General features: G+C 53.1%; 1 protein-coding gene across 10 annotated transcripts in view; it reads right to left on the reverse strand.

Annotated features, from left to right (window-relative positions):
- Nucleotides 1-20,727, reverse strand: part of PRKAG2 (protein kinase AMP-activated non-catalytic subunit gamma 2) — a 276,835-nt gene that overhangs the window by 142,272 nt on the left and 113,836 nt on the right. Inside the window, exon 1 of one of the 10 annotated variants that reach the window (XM_067747501.1) lies at nucleotides 16,200-16,493. The exons of the other annotated variants lie outside the window; for them this stretch is intronic. Within the exon in view, the coding sequence (XP_067603602.1) occupies nucleotides 16,200-16,293 (94 nt within the window). The 5' untranslated portion in view covers nucleotides 16,294-16,493. Of the gene's footprint in view, nucleotides 1-16,199; nucleotides 16,494-20,727 lie in introns of those variants that run through there. 10 annotated transcript variants of the gene reach the window in all.

Raw genomic sequence — 20,727 nt, forward strand, 5'->3', positions numbered from 1 at the left:
AGACCCCTCAGGTGGCAGGGCTGGCCCTCACTCACTCGTGAAGAAGGCCAGGCATGTCTCCAAGGCCCGCTGCCTCCTCCTGGAAGCCCTCCCGTCTTCTCTACCATCTCTTCTAAGAACCTGGTGCCCTCAGACCACCTCCCCGGCCCAGTATCCAGACACATTTCCTAACCCCAAGTAACTACTCCTCACTCATCACCACTGCTCTGTGTGACAAGCTAACTCCTGCTCAGGTGTTGGTGCTGATTTGCGCAGGCTGAAGAGGCACAGAGGCCTCTGGGAGGGACGATGTAACAGAGGATGATGCCAGGACCTAAAGCTTGCACCTTGAGAAAATCAGACGAGGGCCCTTGGGGGTGCTTGCTGTCCCTCAATCACGCTGCAGGTGTCCTCCTCCACAGACCCCCTTGGGGGGCCGACACCCAGCAGCACCTCAGAGGAGGCCCCTAGACCCTCAGCACCTCTTCATCACACAGCAGGGGAGGCATGAGGCCCTCTCTGTTGTGGGCACACACACAGCCCCGGGAGGGCCCGGCAGCAGTGGGGCCGCTCATTTCACCCCACGTGAAGCGAGCGCGTGAGTTTGGTCCAGCATGAGAAGAACGGGGCCCATCACTGCCCATCTAGGCGGACAGAGACCAGGGCCATGACAGATGGATGCGTAAGTGAACGTGGCAGCTACGTAACAATGGAATATTATTCAGTCTTAAAAAGGAGGGACGTTCTGACACGTGCTACACCAGTCACGAGAGTACAAATACGGTACGATCCGCTTATATGAGCTTATAGAACAGTCAAATGCACAGAGACAGCGTGTAGAACGGTGGGAGCTGGGAGAGGGGGAATGGGGAGCTGTGGTTTAACTGGGGACAGAGTCTCAGCTTTACAAGACGAGAAAATTCTGGAGGTGGATGGCGGCGACGGCTGCACAACAACGTGAATGTGCTTAATGTCACTGAACCAGACACTTAAAGATGGTTAAAACGGCACATTTTATGTTATGGATGTTTTATGACAATAAGAAAAATGAAAAAAACAAAAAAAGGAGTGGGTAATATCACTGACTGCCATCGTGTGTGGCTCCCGGGCAGCGAGAGTTCCACTGGAGCAGAGGGGAGGTCTCCCTAGGAACAGCCACATCCAAGTCTCCCTAATGCCCCTGCCTGCCCTTGGCCGGTGCACAGGAGGCCGCTTCCTGCACTATTGGTCCCGACCACTCCAACTTTCAAGCTCATTTCTCATTCTCACCCACATCTGTGTTCTAATCCAGCCAGAATTTCGCAGCCGGGACCTCAGAGAGAGTCTCAGTAAATCTCCCATCCTGTGTTTAAAAACTCACCCTCAGCTGGAACACCCCTGGCAATAACAACCGACACTGCTGAGCGCTGTGTGGGGGGCAGGGTGCTCTGGGTGTCACCCTGAGTCTTCACAGCCGCCTATGAGGATGGCCACCCCACTAGGTGACAGAGTGGAGCTGGCTTCGGCCCCGCCCTGTCCACACCAGGTACCTCTCCCAGAGCAGTCACCTCCAAAGCCTGTGCTTGGTACAGGTACACTAACTAATGCAAAGGTATTCGTGTGCTGTGCGCGCTCGTCATCATGGGGGCTCTCCCCAGCTTTCAAACATTTTGAAATGTTCTTTTACTACTTTCATGATTTTATAAACGCAAGAAAATGCTTTACAAAGAAATGCGCGTATTTTCTTGGGGCGAAATATTGCTTTTCCCATGGAGTTGAGTCCCGTGTTCCTGTGGGATGAGAACAAGGAAGTCCATCTTCACTAGGACAGTCCTTCAAATATCTGCAGACTGTTCCCACCCGTCCCAAGTTCACTCCTGCCCACGCCAACATTTCCAGTTCTTTCAACTCTTTCTCATAGGACAGGATTTCGAGTTCTCATACCACCCTACTAATTAAGTCCTTGACCTTGAAAAATATTTACAATCCCAGAGAAGAATTAAGATTTAAGATTAAGGAACTGAATAAAGCCTAAGTGAAATGACTTTATAATTAAAGATTAAATTCTGCAGTTCAGCCTATAAAGGAGAAGACAGATGAGGTGAGAGCAGGGGAGATGCCAGCGTCCCAGGAGCCTGGAGGATGCCAGTGGGATGGACTTGACACCCACCCCAGCCCTTTCTGCTCTTAGGTGGGTGGTGAAAGAGGCCCCAAGAGCTACATCGCTGCACCTTGAAATCTGTCTGGGGACCCGCAGCTGAGCGGACAGGCCCTCCCCAACTTTGATTTTCTTTGATTTTTCTTCCCAGGGATGAAGAGGATCTATTTTTAGTGGTGTAAGTGAGGAGTTGCTATAGCGACAGCTGGTGGTTACAAACCAGGTCCTGCCACAGTTCCCAGTCATCAATAAACCCCAAACGCTGAGCCCCAGGACGAAAGCAGCCTTAGAGAACAGAACTCCTCCCAGTCCACTGGGTCCCCACCTGCCCTGTCTTCACCGTGTGCAATTAACAGGCTGAGCCTGAGTCCTTGCTAGTGGGGAAGCAGGGCAGGACATGGGGCCCTGGGCACTACCCTTCAGAGAGGATCCTGGGGGGCCTCCTGGGGAGGCTACGTCTCAATTACCAGGTGAGAAAAACACCTGCATTTGTGCAGAGCTGGATGACGGGCAGAGAAGGCCGGTTGTGCAGCTCGAGGCACTGGGTTAGGAGCACGGGGAAGGGAAACGAAGCCACGGCTCCTGCTTACAGACTAGCCCGGGAAGCGGGGCACACGCGTTGGCTAACGCTGTCGTATCCACCAAGGCTGCGCGCATGCCTGCCCTTCTACCGCAGACCTAGTGCGTGTCTAACAGAAACGCAGGAGGATTTACAAGAACGTTCACAGCAGCACCGGGAACTGTCAGAGCCCCAGACTGGAGACCCGCCAGTGCCTGCCCGCAGGTGGGCGATGGAGGAGGCGTGGTCTATGCAGAGGACAGAGCAACAACCCAGCAGTGAAGTGAATGAACTTCAGCCACAGCACGGGCTGGGTTGCATCTCATAACGTTCAGGGAAAGAAGCCAGACAGAGACACATTTTGTACGGACCCGTCATACAAAGTTGAAAACCAGACAACGCTCATCTTGCGGGGGGAGTGACTGAGGGGACCTGGGAGAGGCTTCTGGGGTGCTGGTGATGTTCTGTCTCTTAATCTGCACGTTTTACTCGAGTAAGTTCAAATCGTGCAAATTTACCTCCTACGATTTGTACGTGTTTCTGTAAGCTTCTGCTGTAGCAACATTTACAGGAACAAGGTTTTACAGGTGAGTACTGCATTGTTAGCCAAGAATCAACAAGGTGGTGTCAAAAGTGCTTGGTGCTGGAGGAATTCGAGGTAGATCTGTGTGTGGTGAGCAGTGACCCTCTGGCAGGAGTGGACCCGCCCGTGTGGCTGCAGTGAGTCCAGAGGCAGAAGCGCCCGGATGGGGGCATCAGGACGGGTGGGTTCCAAGTGCTCTACCCCTGCCACCGGGGCCCTGCTGGGGGTGACCCTGGAGAAGGGAGGCTGAACCCTGCTGTAGCGGGAGACCCCTGAGAAGGGAGACCCTGGAAGGGCTGCGGAGGGGAGGGTAATCCCGCCAGGCTCAGCGTACCCCAGGGTGACTCATCCCCGTGTGCCGGCTGGAAGGCACAGCGCTCTCTCTCTCTGTGGCGCCGTCTGGGCACCTCCTCAGGGTCATGGCCAGAGCTGCTCAGAGGCCGCCTCTAGGCTGGGCCACTTCCGTTGTCCCTTTCGATCAGCTCTCACTATTCTGTGACCAGCTGTGTCACCCAGGAATGAGAACCAGGGAGGACAGAGGGGACTTCTGACTCAGCCTCCCCGAGTCATGGCCAGCGGGGGCAGCAGCGGGTGGGGACAGAGAAGAACGGCAGAGAAGGGGATACTCTGATGTCACTGCAGGAGAGGAGGGGTGCGTAGCGGTCCACCCCACGCACCTTCAGCAGCAGGAGGGCCCGTGACACGAGGCCCGCACTGCTTGGAGGTGGCTGAGATGCTAGACGCCCACCTCTTCTTGGGCAGGTTGCCATGGTAACCACCACGTCTCCTGGCCTCTCTGGGTCTCAGATGCTCACCACTACCTTTTACTCTACCTGCCCTAATAGGATTATTGAACATGAACTGTGAGGAAGCCACTCAAGGGACATCATCACGGATAGCTCACAGTGATGTCCCCAGCACCCAGGCCAGGGCCCGGGCACTCCCCGCTTGGCCCTGCTCTCCCCCCCAGACGCCTCTCAGGTCGGGTTCTCCAGGCTAGCGACCCGGGCCCACACCTGGCTGGCACCGGGAGACACCTGCCCGCCACCGGGAGACACCTGCCCGCCACCGGGAGACACCTGCCCGCCAGACATTAGGCTCAGAGCCACAGGGCTGCCCACAGGCGAGTGGGGGGCTGCCTCGGGTCTCGACACGCCTGCAGCCCTGGGGAGGCTGGGGGAGGCTGCAGCTGCGGCCCTGGAGGGCTCTGCTCTCGAAGGACAAGCTCCCCTCTGTGAAGCCTCCAGCTCACCAGTTCCCTCCCCGAACCCCCTCCTAACAGGATGCTCCCCGCTCACACCCCCAGGAGCCCCAGGTCTTGGCTCACCCTCCAGCCTGGCATTCTAGGTCTTCTAAAATCTGGTCCCATCTTCTCTTTCTAGACTTTTCCTTGACTGCCCCGCCCCCACGTCTCCCCCAATCCTGCCTCACCCCTGGGTCCAGAGCAGATGCCACCCCAACTCGCACGGGAGCCCCAGAGCATTCAGCCCCAGCGCCTGTCCTGGGGGCCCCTCTCCAGGTAGGTGTCCCTCACCACAGCCTACACGCAAACCACTGAGGCCCCTCCTGTGTCTTCACATCATTCTCGGCACCAGCCTGGCGCACGTGAAATAAATACACGTATCAGACGGGTTAACCTGCGGAGTCTGGCTTATCCAAAGATGTGCACCAGAGACAACTTCATAAAAAGGAACGTCAAGGCCCAGGTGGCCCGGGGGGATCATTTAAAAATGCACAGAAAGAGCGAATCACTATTCTGTGTACCAGGAATTAACACAGTATTGTAGGCAATGATACTTCAAAACCAAACAAACAAACACGCTCACAGAAAAAGAGATCAGAGTTTTGGTTACCAGAAGTGGGGCTGGGGAGTGAGAGGGGGGAATTGGATGAAGGTGGTCGAAAGGTACACACTTCCAGTTATAAGATAAATAAGTGCTAGGGATGTGATGTACACCCTGATACGTATAATTACCACTGCTGGATGTTATACTTGAAAGTTGTTAAGTGAGTGATCCTAAGAGTTTTTAATCACAAGGGAACATTTTTTTCCTTTTTCTTTTATTTTGTATCTATACCAGATGATGGGTGTTCATTAAACTTATTGTGGTAATTTCATGACGTCTGGGAGTCAAATCATTATGCTGTCCACCTTGAACTTATAAAGTGCTGTATGTCAATTGTGCCTCAATAAAACTGGAAGAAGAAAAGTCTACGATTAACTGTAATATATTTTTTTAAAAGCCCTGTGGGTACAGAGTCCAGATTTCACAGTCTACTCCCAAGCTCTCCACAGTGGCCCCAAAAGATGGGTGTGAAGTTCTCCTTTGCACCTTCAGCTGAAATAACACATCCACCTCTCTCTGCAGTGGGATCGTCTCAAACTAAGTCATATTTTAAGATCCACAGACAAGGACGGGGCAATCCGAAGAAATGACCTGTTTGTATAAGGCATCCACAGACCTAATATTTTTTAGTCTAAATTTAGAATATCAGAGTTTCCTTAAAGAGCGTCTGCTTGCAGTAGAGTGAGCACACAGCTCTAGGGAATATGGAGCTGGACAAAGGTCAGTGGGATGACCTCAGAAACAGGGCCCTCATCTCGGTCCGGGCAGCCCTCGCCCGCCTGTGCCTCGGTATCTTTGGTCCGAAGGAGCCACGCCTACACACGGGAGAAGCTCACAGATCACCTGCTCAGTCCTCAAGTGACTACCGAGTGCCTGGTACGGATCCAGCTGCATGTTAGGCTATATCAGTTGGGGTTAAGTTTGTCCTTATTTAACAGAAAAATCCAAAATAACAGTGGCTTAAGCAAGAAAGAGGTTTATTCTTCTATCACACAAAGGATGTCTGAAAGACAGGCAGTCCAGAGCTACTATGGCAGCTTCACAATGTTAACCCAGGCTCCTGTCTTTATTCTCCACTAACTTCATTCTGTGTCTTCCATCCTCAGTGGTCACCTTCTGATCCAAGATGGCTGCTAGGGCTCCAACCATCACATCTACGTTCAAGGCAGGGGAAAGGTAAAAGGAATGAAGGGGGATTCACTTCTCCCCCTTTTAAGAGTCTTTCCCATAAGTGTAAACAACATTCCCACATAGAGCTCACTGATGAACTTTGTCACATGCCGTATTAAGCCATGTGCATTGCCACAAAATGAAACCGAGGTCCTGTTATTGAGGAACATGGGAAAAAGGAATAAGAGTAACAAGAGATCTGTCACGGAACTTCCCTGGTGGTCCAGTGGCTAAGATTCCGGGCTCCCAATGCAGAGGGCCTGGATTCAATCCCTGGTCAGGGAAGTAGATCTCGTGTGCCGCAACTAAGAGTTCGCGTGCCGCAACTAAAGATCCCACGTGCCATAACGAAGATCCTGTGTGCTGCAACTAAGATCCGGCCAAATAAGTAAATAAATTAAAAGAGAGAGAGAGAGAGAGAGAGAGAGAGAGAGATCTGTCACAAGCAGAGAGAATGAGACAGTCTCCATGCCTGAGGAGTTTAATAAGACAGCCCAGCCAGATTAATTACGCGCTGTGTTGAGTTACTGTTTTATTCAAACATAAGTGAGACTGAGGCAGGTCTTGGAGAGCCCAGGGAAGATTCTCTAGAGAACATCTCCAGGGCAGTGGACCTAGAGGAGGAGGTGGCAGGGAAAGTAGAGTTGGTGTGATTCGCTTTATCTTCTGAAGACAACCGTGGACCCAGAAGGGCCCTTCTCAGCCACGTGACCCAGAGAAGCCTGGAATGAAGGCAAACTCCTCAAGGGCCGCTGTTAGCTGGGCGCTTGGCGCTCCCAGGAAGCAGAGGTGGATTAGGGGCTGCCAGAGCTGCACGGCAGAAGCTCCAGAAGAGATCCACTGTGCGTTGTTTGGGAGAAAATCTGCTTTTCTAGGGTGGAACCGTTCCCTTCCCTGTGCTGCCGACAGACCGGCCACTCATCAGGCAGATCCTGCAAACGTGGACCTGCCTCCGGTGACGGCCACACTGATCTCAGCAGGGGCGGTCAGCTGGGGAGTGATGGCCATCACCTTCCCCGAATGTCTGTGAGGGATGCTGAGCTGCGTGGTACCCACTGAGGATGACCTTCTAGGTGCCAGAGACACCCTTGAATCCCCCCGGGCTCTGGGAACCCCTTTACGTCCCTCCATGTGCCAGGCCCGGCCTGCCCCGGACCTTTGCACACTGCTTCTCCCGTCTGGACCCCTTCTGCTCCCCTCTCCTCCCCTCGCCTACCCGCTGGGTGCCGATCTCACCTTCTAGAGCCTGCTCGTCTGGAGCAGCCTTCCTGCACAACGAAATCCATCCTTCTGACAGCAACTCGACTTACTCTTTAATATTTCATCATACATTAATTACTATTTATGCGTATTTGCTCAGCATCTATACAGCTCACCACTGTCCCCTGCAGCTAGACCCACACCCCAAGGTAGGAGCTTAATAGATGTGTTCAGTGAATACGTTAACAGAGAGAGCCACGGAGATGGAGCAGCAGGTGGGAACCACGAGAATCGTGATGTTCACGTCTGATGCCGAGGCGGGTGCAGAACCAGGGAGAAAAGACAGACAGGACAGGGCTGAGGGGCCAGACCCGGGGAAGTCAGGACGGCGAGCGGAGCTCTGCTCCAAGGAAACCCTGACGTGGAGCGACCCATGCGCCTCCTGAGGGCCCACAGGTGATGCCGTATCCCCAACGGGCCCTTATGTTGGTCTGGCCACACCTTCCCATCACCTTATTTATCCAGAAATTAAGCCACAATTAGGCAACTCCCAGACTCCATGTAAAAGTGGCTTAAAGCATCCCCGGCCACGTGTGTTTTCAGAACCCACTCCTCACACGTCCACTGGCCACACTAAGAGCGGGCACGTGGTTGGTTCGTGGAATAGGGCTGATGACCAATGGGGTGAAGGCGGCCCCCACGGGCTGGTGTGCCGTCACTCACAGGCATTTTCTGAGGCCTGGAGATGGGATGGAGGACCTGAAGGAGACCCGTCGGGCACAGACAGCCCTTCACCTTGCTCCTCAGATGCCTGAGCTGCTGGGCACGTCAGGCCCAGGAGTCCAGGGCGTCTGGATTTGGGGACACCAGCCCCTCCTCCCTTCTGTGCTGGAGACTGGACTCTCAAGGCAGGCAGATCGCTACCCAGTGGAGTTGCAAACACTTAGAAGTTAAAGCCAACTGCCACGACACGGAAGTAACATAAATGTCCATCAACAGAGGACTGGATAAAGACGACGTGGCATACACACACACACACACACACACACACACACTGGAATATTACTCAGACATTAAAAAGAATGAAATAATGCCATTTGCATCAACATGAGTGGACCCAGAGATGATCGAACTGAGTGAAGTAAGTCAGAGCAAGAAAGACAATATCATATGATATCGCTTAATGTGGAATCTAAAAAAGGGTACAAATGAATTTATCTATAAAACAAATAGAGGCACAGATGTAGAAAAACACGGTTACACGGGGGTGGGGGGGGAGGGATAAACTGGGAGATTGGGACTGACACACACACTACTATATATACAACAGATAACTAATAAGGACTTACTGTACAGCACAGGGAACTCTACTCAATACTCTGCAATGACCTATATGGGAAAAGAATCTAAAAAGAGTGGATACGTGTATATGTATAACTGATTCACTTTGCTGTACACCTGAAACTAACACACACTGTAAATCAACTCTATTCCAATTAAAAAAAAAAAAGTTACAGAAGTGAGAACCAAGGGAGTAGCATCTTGTATCGACTGCACGTTCTCATTTTCTGTAGTCTTGACGCTCTGGCACGTGGGGCCTCGCTGACTGGGGAGAGCCCGCCACTGCCAGGGTGAGCCGGTGCTCACAGGGAGTGGCCTTTCATCTGCAAACAAACCGGTCCACAGCCCATACTGGGGAGCACCCTGTCAGCTGGTTCTTACAGAGTCCAGGAGGTACTATCCCCCTGCCTGACCATCCCAGGGGCAGGTACTAGACAACTAGGGACCCCAGCGCCTGCTGAAATCCAAACTAGCCCATCCTACACCTGCTTACTCTGACTGACCTTGCCTTTCCCATGGAGACCACAGTAAAGGTTCCTGGGAGAGGATGAATCCGGAAGTGCTTCACTGAGACTTTCCCGGGAAGCCCCTTGCCTGCTCTCCCCTCGCTCCTTCTGTCCCTGATGGACCCTGGGGCTTCCCTGCGGGGCTGCCGTGCCCGCGTCCTCTTGGGAACTGGGAGTAACCAGCTGCCTGTTGTGTGGCGTCCTCTCCTGATCTGTCGGCCTCACCGCGCCTGAATAACAATAAAACCTACATTTAAAGATACACCTCCCACTAATATGTATAAAATGGATAACTACTAAGAACCTGCTGTATAAAAAAATAAATTAAATTAAATAAAAAAAAAATACACCTCCCCAACATCTATACCAGGCCTTTTCTTTTTCTTTCTTTGCTCTGTACTGGCAGACATGAAACGGCTTCCCAATATATATACACAGTGGATCATTTGTCAACAGAATTGCTGCAAGGAAAAGCACGCATTTGACGCTAACAGAGGATTTCTCAGAAACCCTCGCAGAAGCGCACACACATCTGAATGATCTCCCAAGGCCTCCCCTCTCCTGAGTGCCGAGCACAGAGGGAGACAAGCGCCCCCAGGCCTGAGGATTCAGCAGTCAGGGTCTCGCCCTCTGCTTCTTTCGGCCTCGGGTCCCCAGCAAAGCTGAACGTCTCTAGGAGGAAAGGTCTTGGCTTTGGTATTCGGATTACAGACGTGAAAGCCACAGGAAGGCTGAATGCAGGCTAGGCTGAGCGCCCGCGGTTTGATCACTCATTTGCTGTGCATTTGTGAAATCACGAGTATTAGCTGATTCTCGTTCCCTCTCTCAGCAAAGCATTTTAGTTATATCTGAGTCACCAAAACTCTCCCTGAATCTGCCTTGAGCCACGTCCACCTCTTCATCTCAGCAGCGCCCTTGGCCCTGGAGCCCCAGGTGTGCGCCGCGCCTCCACCCTGGGTTCACTGCAGGCCCACCCACACTGCAGCACGTGGCTCCGGGGTGCCAGTCACCCTGGACTCCACAGGCCGTGCACAGGTCTGATTGGGGGCCTCCCTGGGAGGGGACACGCTCCCTCCTGGGGGTTACACCCTGGACCACCGCCACGATCAGGAGTCACCTGCAGAGGCCAGCAGTGCCAGGGCCACGGGCAGCAGCAGTACCCGAAGCATCTTGGCGCTCGGGTTCTCCAGAGGATTTGGACCGTGCACATTTTCCTTCTCAATCATTAAAGACAAATTATGACCTGACGACAGAATGCACCTTCTCCTTAAATGCCCCAGGTTCTCAATCTGGTCTGGACGCTGGAAGCCCCAGCCGATGCCTTCTTGGGTGCCGAGGTCCCTGGGTCCTTAGGCCCACCCTCGTCCAGGTCCCGCTGGGAGGGTCTGGGTGACGAGCGGCAGTGACGACCCCAGCCAGGCTTTCCGGCCCTGAGGCATCTCCATTACTTTCCAGGGTCACTATGCGAGGTCCACCCCCTCTCACCAACCTTCTTTCTCCCTTATTTCTCTATCATTCCACCAGGCTCTGCGATCGTGTCCTACCATCTTCAGACACGTTCAGACATCCTCAGTCCTGGTATCACAGACACACCGTGTCCGGGGTCAAGGCTCTCTGTTCGGAACCGGGATCCCCCCAGGGAAAGCAGCTCCCCAAACCACGCTTCCTGCTGGCAGCCCGTGAGCACTCGCTTCACTCACCGTTTCCACCACCATCGGGCCACCTTGTGGCGAGAACGGTCCTCGTCTGTCCTGCTGGGGGCAGGACGAGGAAGAAGGGACCCAAGAGCCACAGCCCGGCTGCCTGCCTGCCAGGTGGTGACCGGCTGACTCGCCGGTGATCCAGGGCGTCCTCCGGGAGAGGATGAATCCGGAAGTGCTTAACTGAGACTTTCCCGGGAAGCCCTTGCCTGGGCCCCTCCTTCCACCTGTCATCTACCGGGGGCTGGTCCAGGACCCGCCGCGCAGCGTTTGGTGGCGGCCGCACAGAGGAAAACAGGGCAGAGGAACGATGAGCTCCTCGAGCTCGGCTGAGGACGGGATGGACGCGGGGTGGGGAGCCGGGCCTCATTCGATTTCTAGCCCGGATGACCGCTCCTCCTAGGAGCACCGGTGAACGCTCTGCTCTGACCCCAAGTGCTTCTGCCTCTGACGCTATGGACTCTGAAATCCCCACTCCTTGCAAACGAGGTGCTGCCTCTCCAGAGTTTTCTGCGTGGGCACAGAGAGAATGGGAGCCGGGGTTGGCGGCTCTGGGTAGGCACGGGGCCTGCGGAGGGGGTGGGGCACGGGCTCCAGTCCCAGTGCTGCCCTCGCGATGCTGTGGCCCTGGGCAAGTCTCCAGCCCCCAGAGCCCAGCAGTGCTCTTCTCGAGACCCCCACGGGCTTCATCTCACGCCCTGTGCCCACGAGACGGTGAGTAAACCAGCCTCTGTGCCTGTCCTCCCGCTGAGTGTTTTGCTCTGCTTCCTGGCCAGACAAACTGGGCCCTTGGCGCTCCTGGACCACCCCAGGGGTCTCCCTCCGCAGGGCCTGAGCCTCCCATCTGTCTGGAAGGACGTACCACAGAGGTCTGCATGGCCCACCCCTCCTGTCACTCAAGCCCTCCGCCCAGCCGGCCAACTTCTCGTCCCGCCTCTTCCTCACTGGGCTCACCACCGCCCGGCGTCGCAAACGAAAACCCGCTTGGCTGTCGAACAAGCCAGACACAGAGGAGGAATACCGGGTGATTCCACGCGTACGAGGAACCTGGAGCAGTTAGTTGGTCCACAGAGGCAGGAAGTTGGGGGGGGGCGGGGCTGGGGGGCAGACAGAACGGACAGTTGTTGTTCAACGGGTGCGGAGGTTCGGCTGGGGACGCTGGACAATTCTGGAGATGCAGGTGGTGACGGCTGCTCTGCAGTGTGAATGTACTGCACGCCAGTGAGCTGTACACTTAAAAATAAGATGGTAAATCTTACGTTCTGTCTATTTCACCACAATTTAGAAAACCACCTCAGTGGTTTGCCCTGGGAGGGCAGACTGGTGTCTGTGCCCGCAGTGCTGGCACAGAGCAGCTCAGACACTGGTGGGACTGGCAGAGTGTTTCTCATTGCTGAGTCTGAAGATGGGTACCATTACTCCATTCTCCCTATTTCTCCGTATGCTTGAAATTTTCCATCATAAAAAGCTAAATACATATATTCAAACGAGTGACTGAATGAATACTGGGATCTCTCAAGTCCACCCCAATCTGGACACCAGGAGCCAGGCAGGCAGGTGGGCATCTAGAAGCAGCACGGAGACCATGAGGGGCCGGGCAGGGAGCAGAGGACCCCGGGGTGGGGGACACAGTGCGGTAGGCAGGACGGACAACAGCCTTGCCCGCTGCTTAAGGCAAAGAACGAGCCACGCTTGCCCCAGTGGCACAGCCAACCGAGGGCTCCGCTGGCATCAACAGGGGACAACAGACTGGGACAGGCAGTGCTGGGGTGACGGGTGACGCTGGGCGGGAGGAACTCTGGGGTTTTGCTCCAGAAGTGGTTGTGCATTCATCCCCAGGATGAGGCTCCACGCAAAACAAGATTCGCCACAGGCTCTGGTCTCCAGTGTCACCTGGACCCCGGCAGCTTGGGGAGAGAGCGCCACCGTCCTGACACACCCGCTGGCTTCCCGGCTCTAGCGCCGGCCCTCAGAAGGGATCTCTTAAGACTCCAGGTAGCTTTTGTTTAATTACTCGCCTCCAACTGCAAAGGGCAGAAAAGCTGCTACAGTCAATTCTGTTATCTGATTAGCAAAATCCTTTCCTAATCTTCCTTTTACATTTTTATTACTATTGCCACGTGCTCTCTGTTCACATAATCTGGATCTCTGTTGACCCAAGAGGCTGAAAGGAAAGGCGTAAGTTCAGATCGTCACTGGTCTACCCCACGGCGCACATTCACCTGCGGTGGGACGTGCTTTTCTTAGCTTTGGAGGGGGAGCTGGGCGGGCGCTAAGCTCTGGGGCTGAAAGGGACAAGCTCTTCGTGAATCAGAACTTTCCAGGGCATTTTATCACAAGGCTTGAAGTGTTCAAGGTTCCAGCCAGAGCCACGACTTCCAAACAAAAATGCCAGCCGCAAGCAAACATAAGTGGGCTCAGTAACTGCCGATCTGCCAGGCCTTGGTTCCCTCTCGTGGAAGTTCTGGCTGCTCAAGTGGCTACAGGGACAGCTGTGTGTGCGTGCGTGTGCGTGTGTGCGTGTGTGTGCGTGCACGTGCGTGAGGAATGGCTCCACCTTGAACTGGAGCAGAGGATACAGGGAGTGGTTCCCGGAAAAAACTGACAGGGCCACAGAAGAGGCCAAAGAGCACGTGGAATCACGCCGACGACCTACGTTCGCTTGTTTTGGGGAAGATGGAGAATGAGTAAAAGACAGACATTCTTACAACCCTCATGGAAGCTTTCTTAGGGGGAAGAAGAGGCCTTCTCTGAAATACTTCTGGCTACAGGAATAACTGCAGGAAGGAGAGAGAGATACTGGAAGGGAATTAGAAAACAAAAAACAAAAAACTCAAACAATGCTGCTGGAGAACCAGGAATAACCTTGGAGTGACCCCGTTTCAATCCATTCCATAGCCAGCGATTCTGTAGTGAGAGCCTGTGATGCTTGGAGGCGTCGGGGTCAGAAGGACGGATGGAACGCTGCTTTGGGGGCATGGTCCCTGTCCCGGTCCCGGAGGTCACCGAATAGGCAATGGGGATGGTTTTAGAGAGGGATGGTTATACGGGTCTTGCCGGTGGGGAAGGTGTAGGTGGCAGGCTGGGACCGGGAGGATGCTCGGTCCACAGTCTCAGGCTTTCTTCACTCGGCGTATCCATGGCCAGCACTGACTGAGGAGCCGGCACCTGCCATCTGCCCCGGCTCTGGACTGCTCTCCCACTGGGATCCCCACAAAAGGAAAATCAGGATACTTGGGCTGCTTCCCAAATCCCAGAGGAAGGTTCTGGAAGCAGCTCTGATTTTTCTGACCCTGCGGTCAGAGCTGGGCATTTGCATGTGAGCACTTGTGAAACCTGGTCGACATGCAAATATTATTTTTGATTTCAGAAGCAGAGGAGACAGGATGACGGTCAGATTTTAAACACAAGGGGAGAAACCACTGGCGAAGAACAGGCTTTTAACGATGGGCCCACCTGTGCCCATCAGCAAAAACAGACTTTCAGTTAAATAACAGGTTTGGATTTAATTCTATAGTAAATGAATGTTTATTACTTTATTATTTAAAAGAAGAGTCTCCTTTAAAAACCACATCTAATTAAGTCCAGGGAGTCTGTCATCCCCCACCCAGTCAGGCCAGGCATCGTGTTCCTCCAGAAATTCACCTCTGCACGCAATGCGATTAGATATTACTCTCTAGTTCCTTCACAAGGAAACTTCCTGAATTCCAGGGCTGCTGTCTCCTTTGCTTGTCTTCCCCGGGGTCATCACCATCACACTAGGTCCACTAGAGGCTTCCAGAAGTAATTCCAGAAGTAGTCGGCAAGTTTCATATTTACCTTTTTCTTTTCTTACTACAGGCATTACCTTGGAGATCGTGCACGTTCGGTTTCCAACCCACGGCAATCAAGCGAGTATCGCAAAAAAGGGAACCACGCGAATTTTTTCAGTTTCCCAGTGCATAGACGAGTAATGTTTCCACTATAATGTAGCCTACTAAGTGTGCAATAAAATAGCATTATGTCTAAAAAACAATGTACATCCCTTAATTAAAAATACTTTATTGCTAAAAAAATGCTACTCATCATCTGACCACACAGGGTTGCCACAAACCTTCAATTTGTAAAAAAAAAACGCAATGAAATGAGGTATGCCTGTATTCTAGTTTTCACATACTGCCCAGATGTTTTGTCAAAGCCATTTCCCTACTACACATAACGAGTATTTTTTTGCCAGGTACCATGTCGCATTCTACTCAAGGGACACAATCTACTGCACCCGACAACTTTCCCCATCTTTGCTCCCACCGGGCTGTGTGAGCAGGGCCCTGTTATTCCGTCTTACAACTGAGTGTTTAGGAATATCCCACGTCATACAAGCAGTAGTGTCCAGGGCAGGTGAACTCCGATTCTTAAGGCTTACCACCTCACTCTGGGTGCGCAGGCCCCAGCCAGGCCCCCGGGAAGCTCCGAATGCTTTGGAATCTCCCTGCCTGACTCCAGCCAGGGAAAGGCACCTCCCCCCCCCCCCCCCCCCCCCCGGCAAACCCACAGGTCGCTGGAAATACTGAGTTGCAGGCGCTTCATCCCACATTCCAGCCACACAGGTCCCAACCCCCTGTACTGGGAGAAGCTGTAGAAGGTCCCAGAAGCCAGGGAGACCACAGAGCAGGCTTCTCTCCCAGGGGATGCAAATCAGGCAGGCGGTCTTCCCCCCCCCAGTTAACCCTTGACCTGCCTGATTACACACCTATGGGGCAAAGGGGGGCAGAGGAACTCCTTCTCCCTGACCCCCAGCACTAGTTTTCTCTATACACGCACATTTCATTCTTAACAGCTGCAAATAACAGTTCCAATCCATTCTTACTTCTCCCCAGGCCTCTGGTTTTGCCTAAATGAATGACAGTCCAATTGATCACTAACCTCATTAGGGCAAGTTAGAGAAAACAGCCTCAGGAAAAGCACCGTTGGGCAGTTCATGAGCAGCAGGGCCGTCCATAAGGACACACTTATCAATCTGTCTCTCTGGCTACTGCCTAGCAATTACATCCTCACGCAGCTGTCACTTAGGAGGCTGTGCGCACGCGTGCGCTCGCGCGCGCGCACACACACACACACACACACACACACACACACACGCACATGCACACGCACGCCCGGGGGACCCGCAGAGAACTGGGCAAAGGGCAGTGTCCTACCAAAAAGGCCATGGGGCTCCGACTGCCGCCGCGCGGTGCTGCGGTTTGGGTCCTTGTGTTTCTTGTTCCCCCTGAGGCTGCCGAACCGCTTCATGAGGATCTGTGGCCACAGGAGCGGGGACAGGTGAGCATGCCAGGACGCGCTGGAGCAGCGTCAGCCTCAGGTGGCCAGGGGCCAGGAGAGGCGCTGCATCAGCCGGCAGGTGTGGGCCCCGAGAGCTCAGAGATGCTGCGCGCGCTCAAGCCCCAGCCCGGGAGGCCAGGTGTCCTGGCCGGGGTCTCCAGCAAACGCAGGAGGGGCCACCCTCGGGGCTAGCAGCCGTGGGACAGGCCAGGCGGTCCCACCGCAGGGCTTCCTCCCCGAGGGACACTCGGCTGTCTTCACCTCTGCACCTCCAGCCCCGCAGCCAGAGCGGCTGCTGCCCTTAAGTAGGCAAGAAGCTCCTGGAAGCACACGCAGGGCCTCGCCGTGGGTCTGTTTATGTCATTAAGGTCTGCCACGCACTCAGACGCTCAGGGCTTTTTCCTCCTTAAAATTAAAAAGGGGGGGAAGACGAAATAGGCGAAAGGAGGGCAGGCCTGCCGGTCATGTGCAGGTCTGCAGATGTCTCTTTAAAAAGACTGTAAAAGGAAACTAGCCCGTCCAGACAATTCTTGGCACCAATTGGCCAGAGCACATTCCCATCATGACATGACATCACACAACTATTTTGATTCATGTGTTCCAGGGCTCCCCGGGGTCAGCAGGCTCCGGCTGCTTCTTGCCGGAGAAGCCACAGGTCCCTGGGCTGGAAGTCGCTGGATCGACTTCAGCTCGTCGCTCCTTGAGGTGAAAGACGCAAGACCACCTTTAAGGAGGGGACATGGGGTCCCCTGGAATTCAACGGGAGGCTCTTGAGCCCTGGACTTGCTAAGAATTGCAGAATGACAGAACCCAAAGAGATTTTAGAGGGGATCAAATCCAACCCCCTTTCGGTGACAGATGGGGAAACTGAGGCTCAGGAAGGGGGTGTGACTTGCCCAAAGTCTTGTAACTAGTGGCCGAACCAGGACTGGAATTCTAACCTCCTTGAATCCTAAGCCAAACCCCTGATCTAATAAAAGAAAAACCTTCTAGTATGTATGTGTTTTGCAACTAAAAACAAAATTAAAAAAAAAAAAGATACGGGAGAAAATTTTCAATTTCTTTTGCTGATATCTTCACTAGACTAAAGGGAAGTTACGGAAATCCGCCACTAATTGGCTTTGTGACCTTGAGAAAGTTACTCCTGGTCTCCGGCCCCAGTTTCCCCTCTAAACCAAGACGAGACCTGCTCATATTAGGATTTCGTCTCCTTCCAGAAGTCTGAACGCCTAATGGCCGTTTGCCATGACTTTTCTTTCTGCTGGGACTGATGGAGATCCAGTGATCAAATCTTTGTAGGCAGGATGCATGAACAAACAAAGGAAATGTGTCATGCCCTCAAGGAATTTGAAAACGACTTGGAAAGACAAAGATAAACTGCTCTACTAATACTAACTACATAAAATAGCGGTATGTGATCAATGGCCAGTGGCCAGCATGGACAAGTGTCATCAGCACAGGTGGACAGAGAGGCAATCGCATGGTCCTGCTTGGAAAGGAGAGCTTGAGTTGGCCTTGAGTGTTGGCAGGTCCAGAGAAAAGGAGAGAGGCCAGGCCACCACCCACTGAGCCTGTGGATGAACCCAGTTTTCCAAAACAAGTCACAAAACCCACCTCCACTTGGGTCCTCCAGTATACTAGTGGATTATATCTGTGTGACAAATGGTAGGCCAGGAACTTCCCTGGTGGCGCAGTGGATAAGACTCCGCGCTCCCAAGGCAGGGGGCCCGGGTTCGATCCCTGATCGGGGGAACTAGATCCCACATGCACGCTGCAACTAAGAGTTCACGTGCCACGACTAAGGAGCCGGCGTATCGCAACTAAGGCCTGGTGAAACCAAAAAAAAAAAAAAAAAAAAGGGAGCCCAAATTTACTGTGATTAAGCTCTGAAAAAGTCTAAGAAGGTAGGTGTTGGACTTTCATATTTAGAATTCCTCTTTTTAAAAAATCAGTTCAGCTCTTAACAGAAATGGAAATATTCTCCTGATTTAAAAATAAAGTAAAACAAAGCAGAACTTCCTTAGGAAAAATCGCGAAACAAGGATTCCAGTAAGAAAGGACCATGTTCGATTAAAAGGAAAATGAAAGGCTTTGTCTAAGCCGACGCAAGATTCTTGGACTTTATGATAAAGTAGGAAGAAAGGATAACATTTCAAAGTCCAGCGACTAAAAGAGAATGAGTTTAAATTCGTGTGGGAAATAAACAGCAACCTGGGCATGTCTGACGGTGCTGTACACAGTTTCTACGGCTGTTCACTCATCAAGTACTTATTAAACCTCTACCAAATGTGCAGGAGAGTTGTTGATGGAGGGGATTAGTGCTATGAATAATTCAAAGACATTCTTGTCCTCTAAGAACTATATTGTAATTAGGAAAATAAGAGATCCCATTTGTGTCGTGCCTACCATATGCCAGGTGAAGTGCTGGTCACCTCACAATTATGATTTTATTTCATCCTTCCCACAAACCTGGGGGGCAGGTATTATTAACACCATTTTATTTGAAGTTGAATAACTCTCTGAGGGGCTGGAGTTCACTGCCGCTGCCCAGCTGTGGGCTCCACACGCTAAGGATTCATTCAACAGGAACATTCAGTGCCTTCGTAGAGGGGAGTAAGGACGTGGCAGCTCAGGCAGGGTGAAGAAAAGAACTACCTAGGTCATTTGGGGTCACTGTTCTGTTACTGAGATGGTAACAGGATATTCTGAAAGGACACGGTGGAGGTGGCCTGATGGAGCAAAACGTCGTTTTGGGCGCAGAGCAGTTCTCTGTCCCACAGGGTGGATCCTGGGAAGATTTGGATGGAAGGAGGTGAGGTTAAGTGCAGCTCTAAGACAAGCTACGAGACGACATGATGACCTTAACGGTGGACACAAGGCTCCAAAGAGACACCGACGTGTGCTTTTGACCTCACTCAAAATGTTCTTCCCGGGGTCAGCTTCACCCAAGAGCAGAGAAGAAGGCTATAGGTGACAGTGGACTTCAGGAGTGGAGACGCAGCTGCGTGTGGGAAGTCCTGAACAGGTACCCCGCTGGGGGGTGGGGCAGGGAGAGGTAGGACTGATTCGTAGGGCCCGCCACTTTCTGTGGGGCAAACACTCCAACCTTGGTCCATTTCAGGGCACCGACGGGCACAGACGGGCTTGCCAAATTCCCAGGCATTTTACAATCGGCCCTCTTACCACTGGGTCTCTCTGTTCAATTCACACATGCCTGAAATTCCGTAACTTGGGACAACGCCTTTGTACCACTGAGATGCGTGCAGGTGCACGGGGCGAGGCGACACTCGTGTTGCAGGCTGAGTGACCGAGGACACTTCCTTCAGCGCGTCTGACCAACGGGCTGGGGGCAGTGGCCGCTCTCAGGAGGACTAACCACCCCTTCTTCGCGGCTTCTACCAGCTGATGGTCCCAAATGAACAAGAGGTGAAACTCCTTCACGCAGCTATGATTCAGCTGGCAGGAATACGTCCTCATGGAATGCTTTCCACACTTGGGGATTTCTTTTTTTTTTTTTAAGGGAAGAGCTGAAAAAGAAGGAACTAGTGGCTCCCAAGATGGAGCGGTGTTTCAAAATGTATTTCTGGAGCCTACTTTACAGATCACTCTCCTGGCGGCCGCTACACCCGGAAGCCTGGAATAGGTAGTGGGGGCAGCAGAAGCCTTTATGTCTTAGCACTTTTCCCCAGGCTGAGGGAACAAGGCTTCCCAGATCACTGCCTCGACACTAGGTCTACAGGATCTGGGGAGCGGCGGAAGTTTAGGGAACTCCAATTGCATTTCGTTTTTGTTCTTCTTCTGGGTTTTCAACTATAAGACCACCCTGGAGAACTCGAGAAATGAAATGGTATTGAAGAATACTTCCTGGAGACACTGTGTGCTGTGAGCTTGTTTCATTTTGTGTTTCTTTTCTCCCCAGCCAGACGGAAAGCTCCCTGACAGCGGGGATCTGACCTGATGGGAGAAACACAATCAGTACTTTCTGAACGACTCGTTAGAGGTGGCTCACAAACAGGCAGGTAGGCCAGACGTGGGCCGTGCTCTGCGCTCTCTGGTTACCTTGGGGGCAGCGTATCCTGTGTCTGACCGTCCAGGAGCCCAGGGAGGCTGTGCCAATGGCTCCCCTGCCCTCCATCAGCCAAAGCTTTGCACTGACCCTAAGGGGTATCTTCTGGGCTCAGGCCCACAGCATGACGATGGGGAATGGGTCCAGGTACCCGATCTTTCGGATTTTACCAGGTGTGTTGGCCTCTGCACATCTGGATACTACATCCTGGTCAAGAGCCAGGTGTGGAGGTGACTGTCTATGAGATGGGCCTGCCGGGGGTGCGCGAAGCGGGGGAAGCAGGGGTGCTGAGGGGGCTGCAGACAGGTGTCCGCTCACCGCCGCTTCAGATGCAAGAA

This window comes from Pseudorca crassidens, chromosome 8, assembly GCF_039906515.1.
Source record: "Pseudorca crassidens isolate mPseCra1 chromosome 8, mPseCra1.hap1, whole genome shotgun sequence".
Classification (NCBI taxonomy): domain Eukaryota; kingdom Metazoa; phylum Chordata; class Mammalia; order Artiodactyla; family Delphinidae; genus Pseudorca; species Pseudorca crassidens.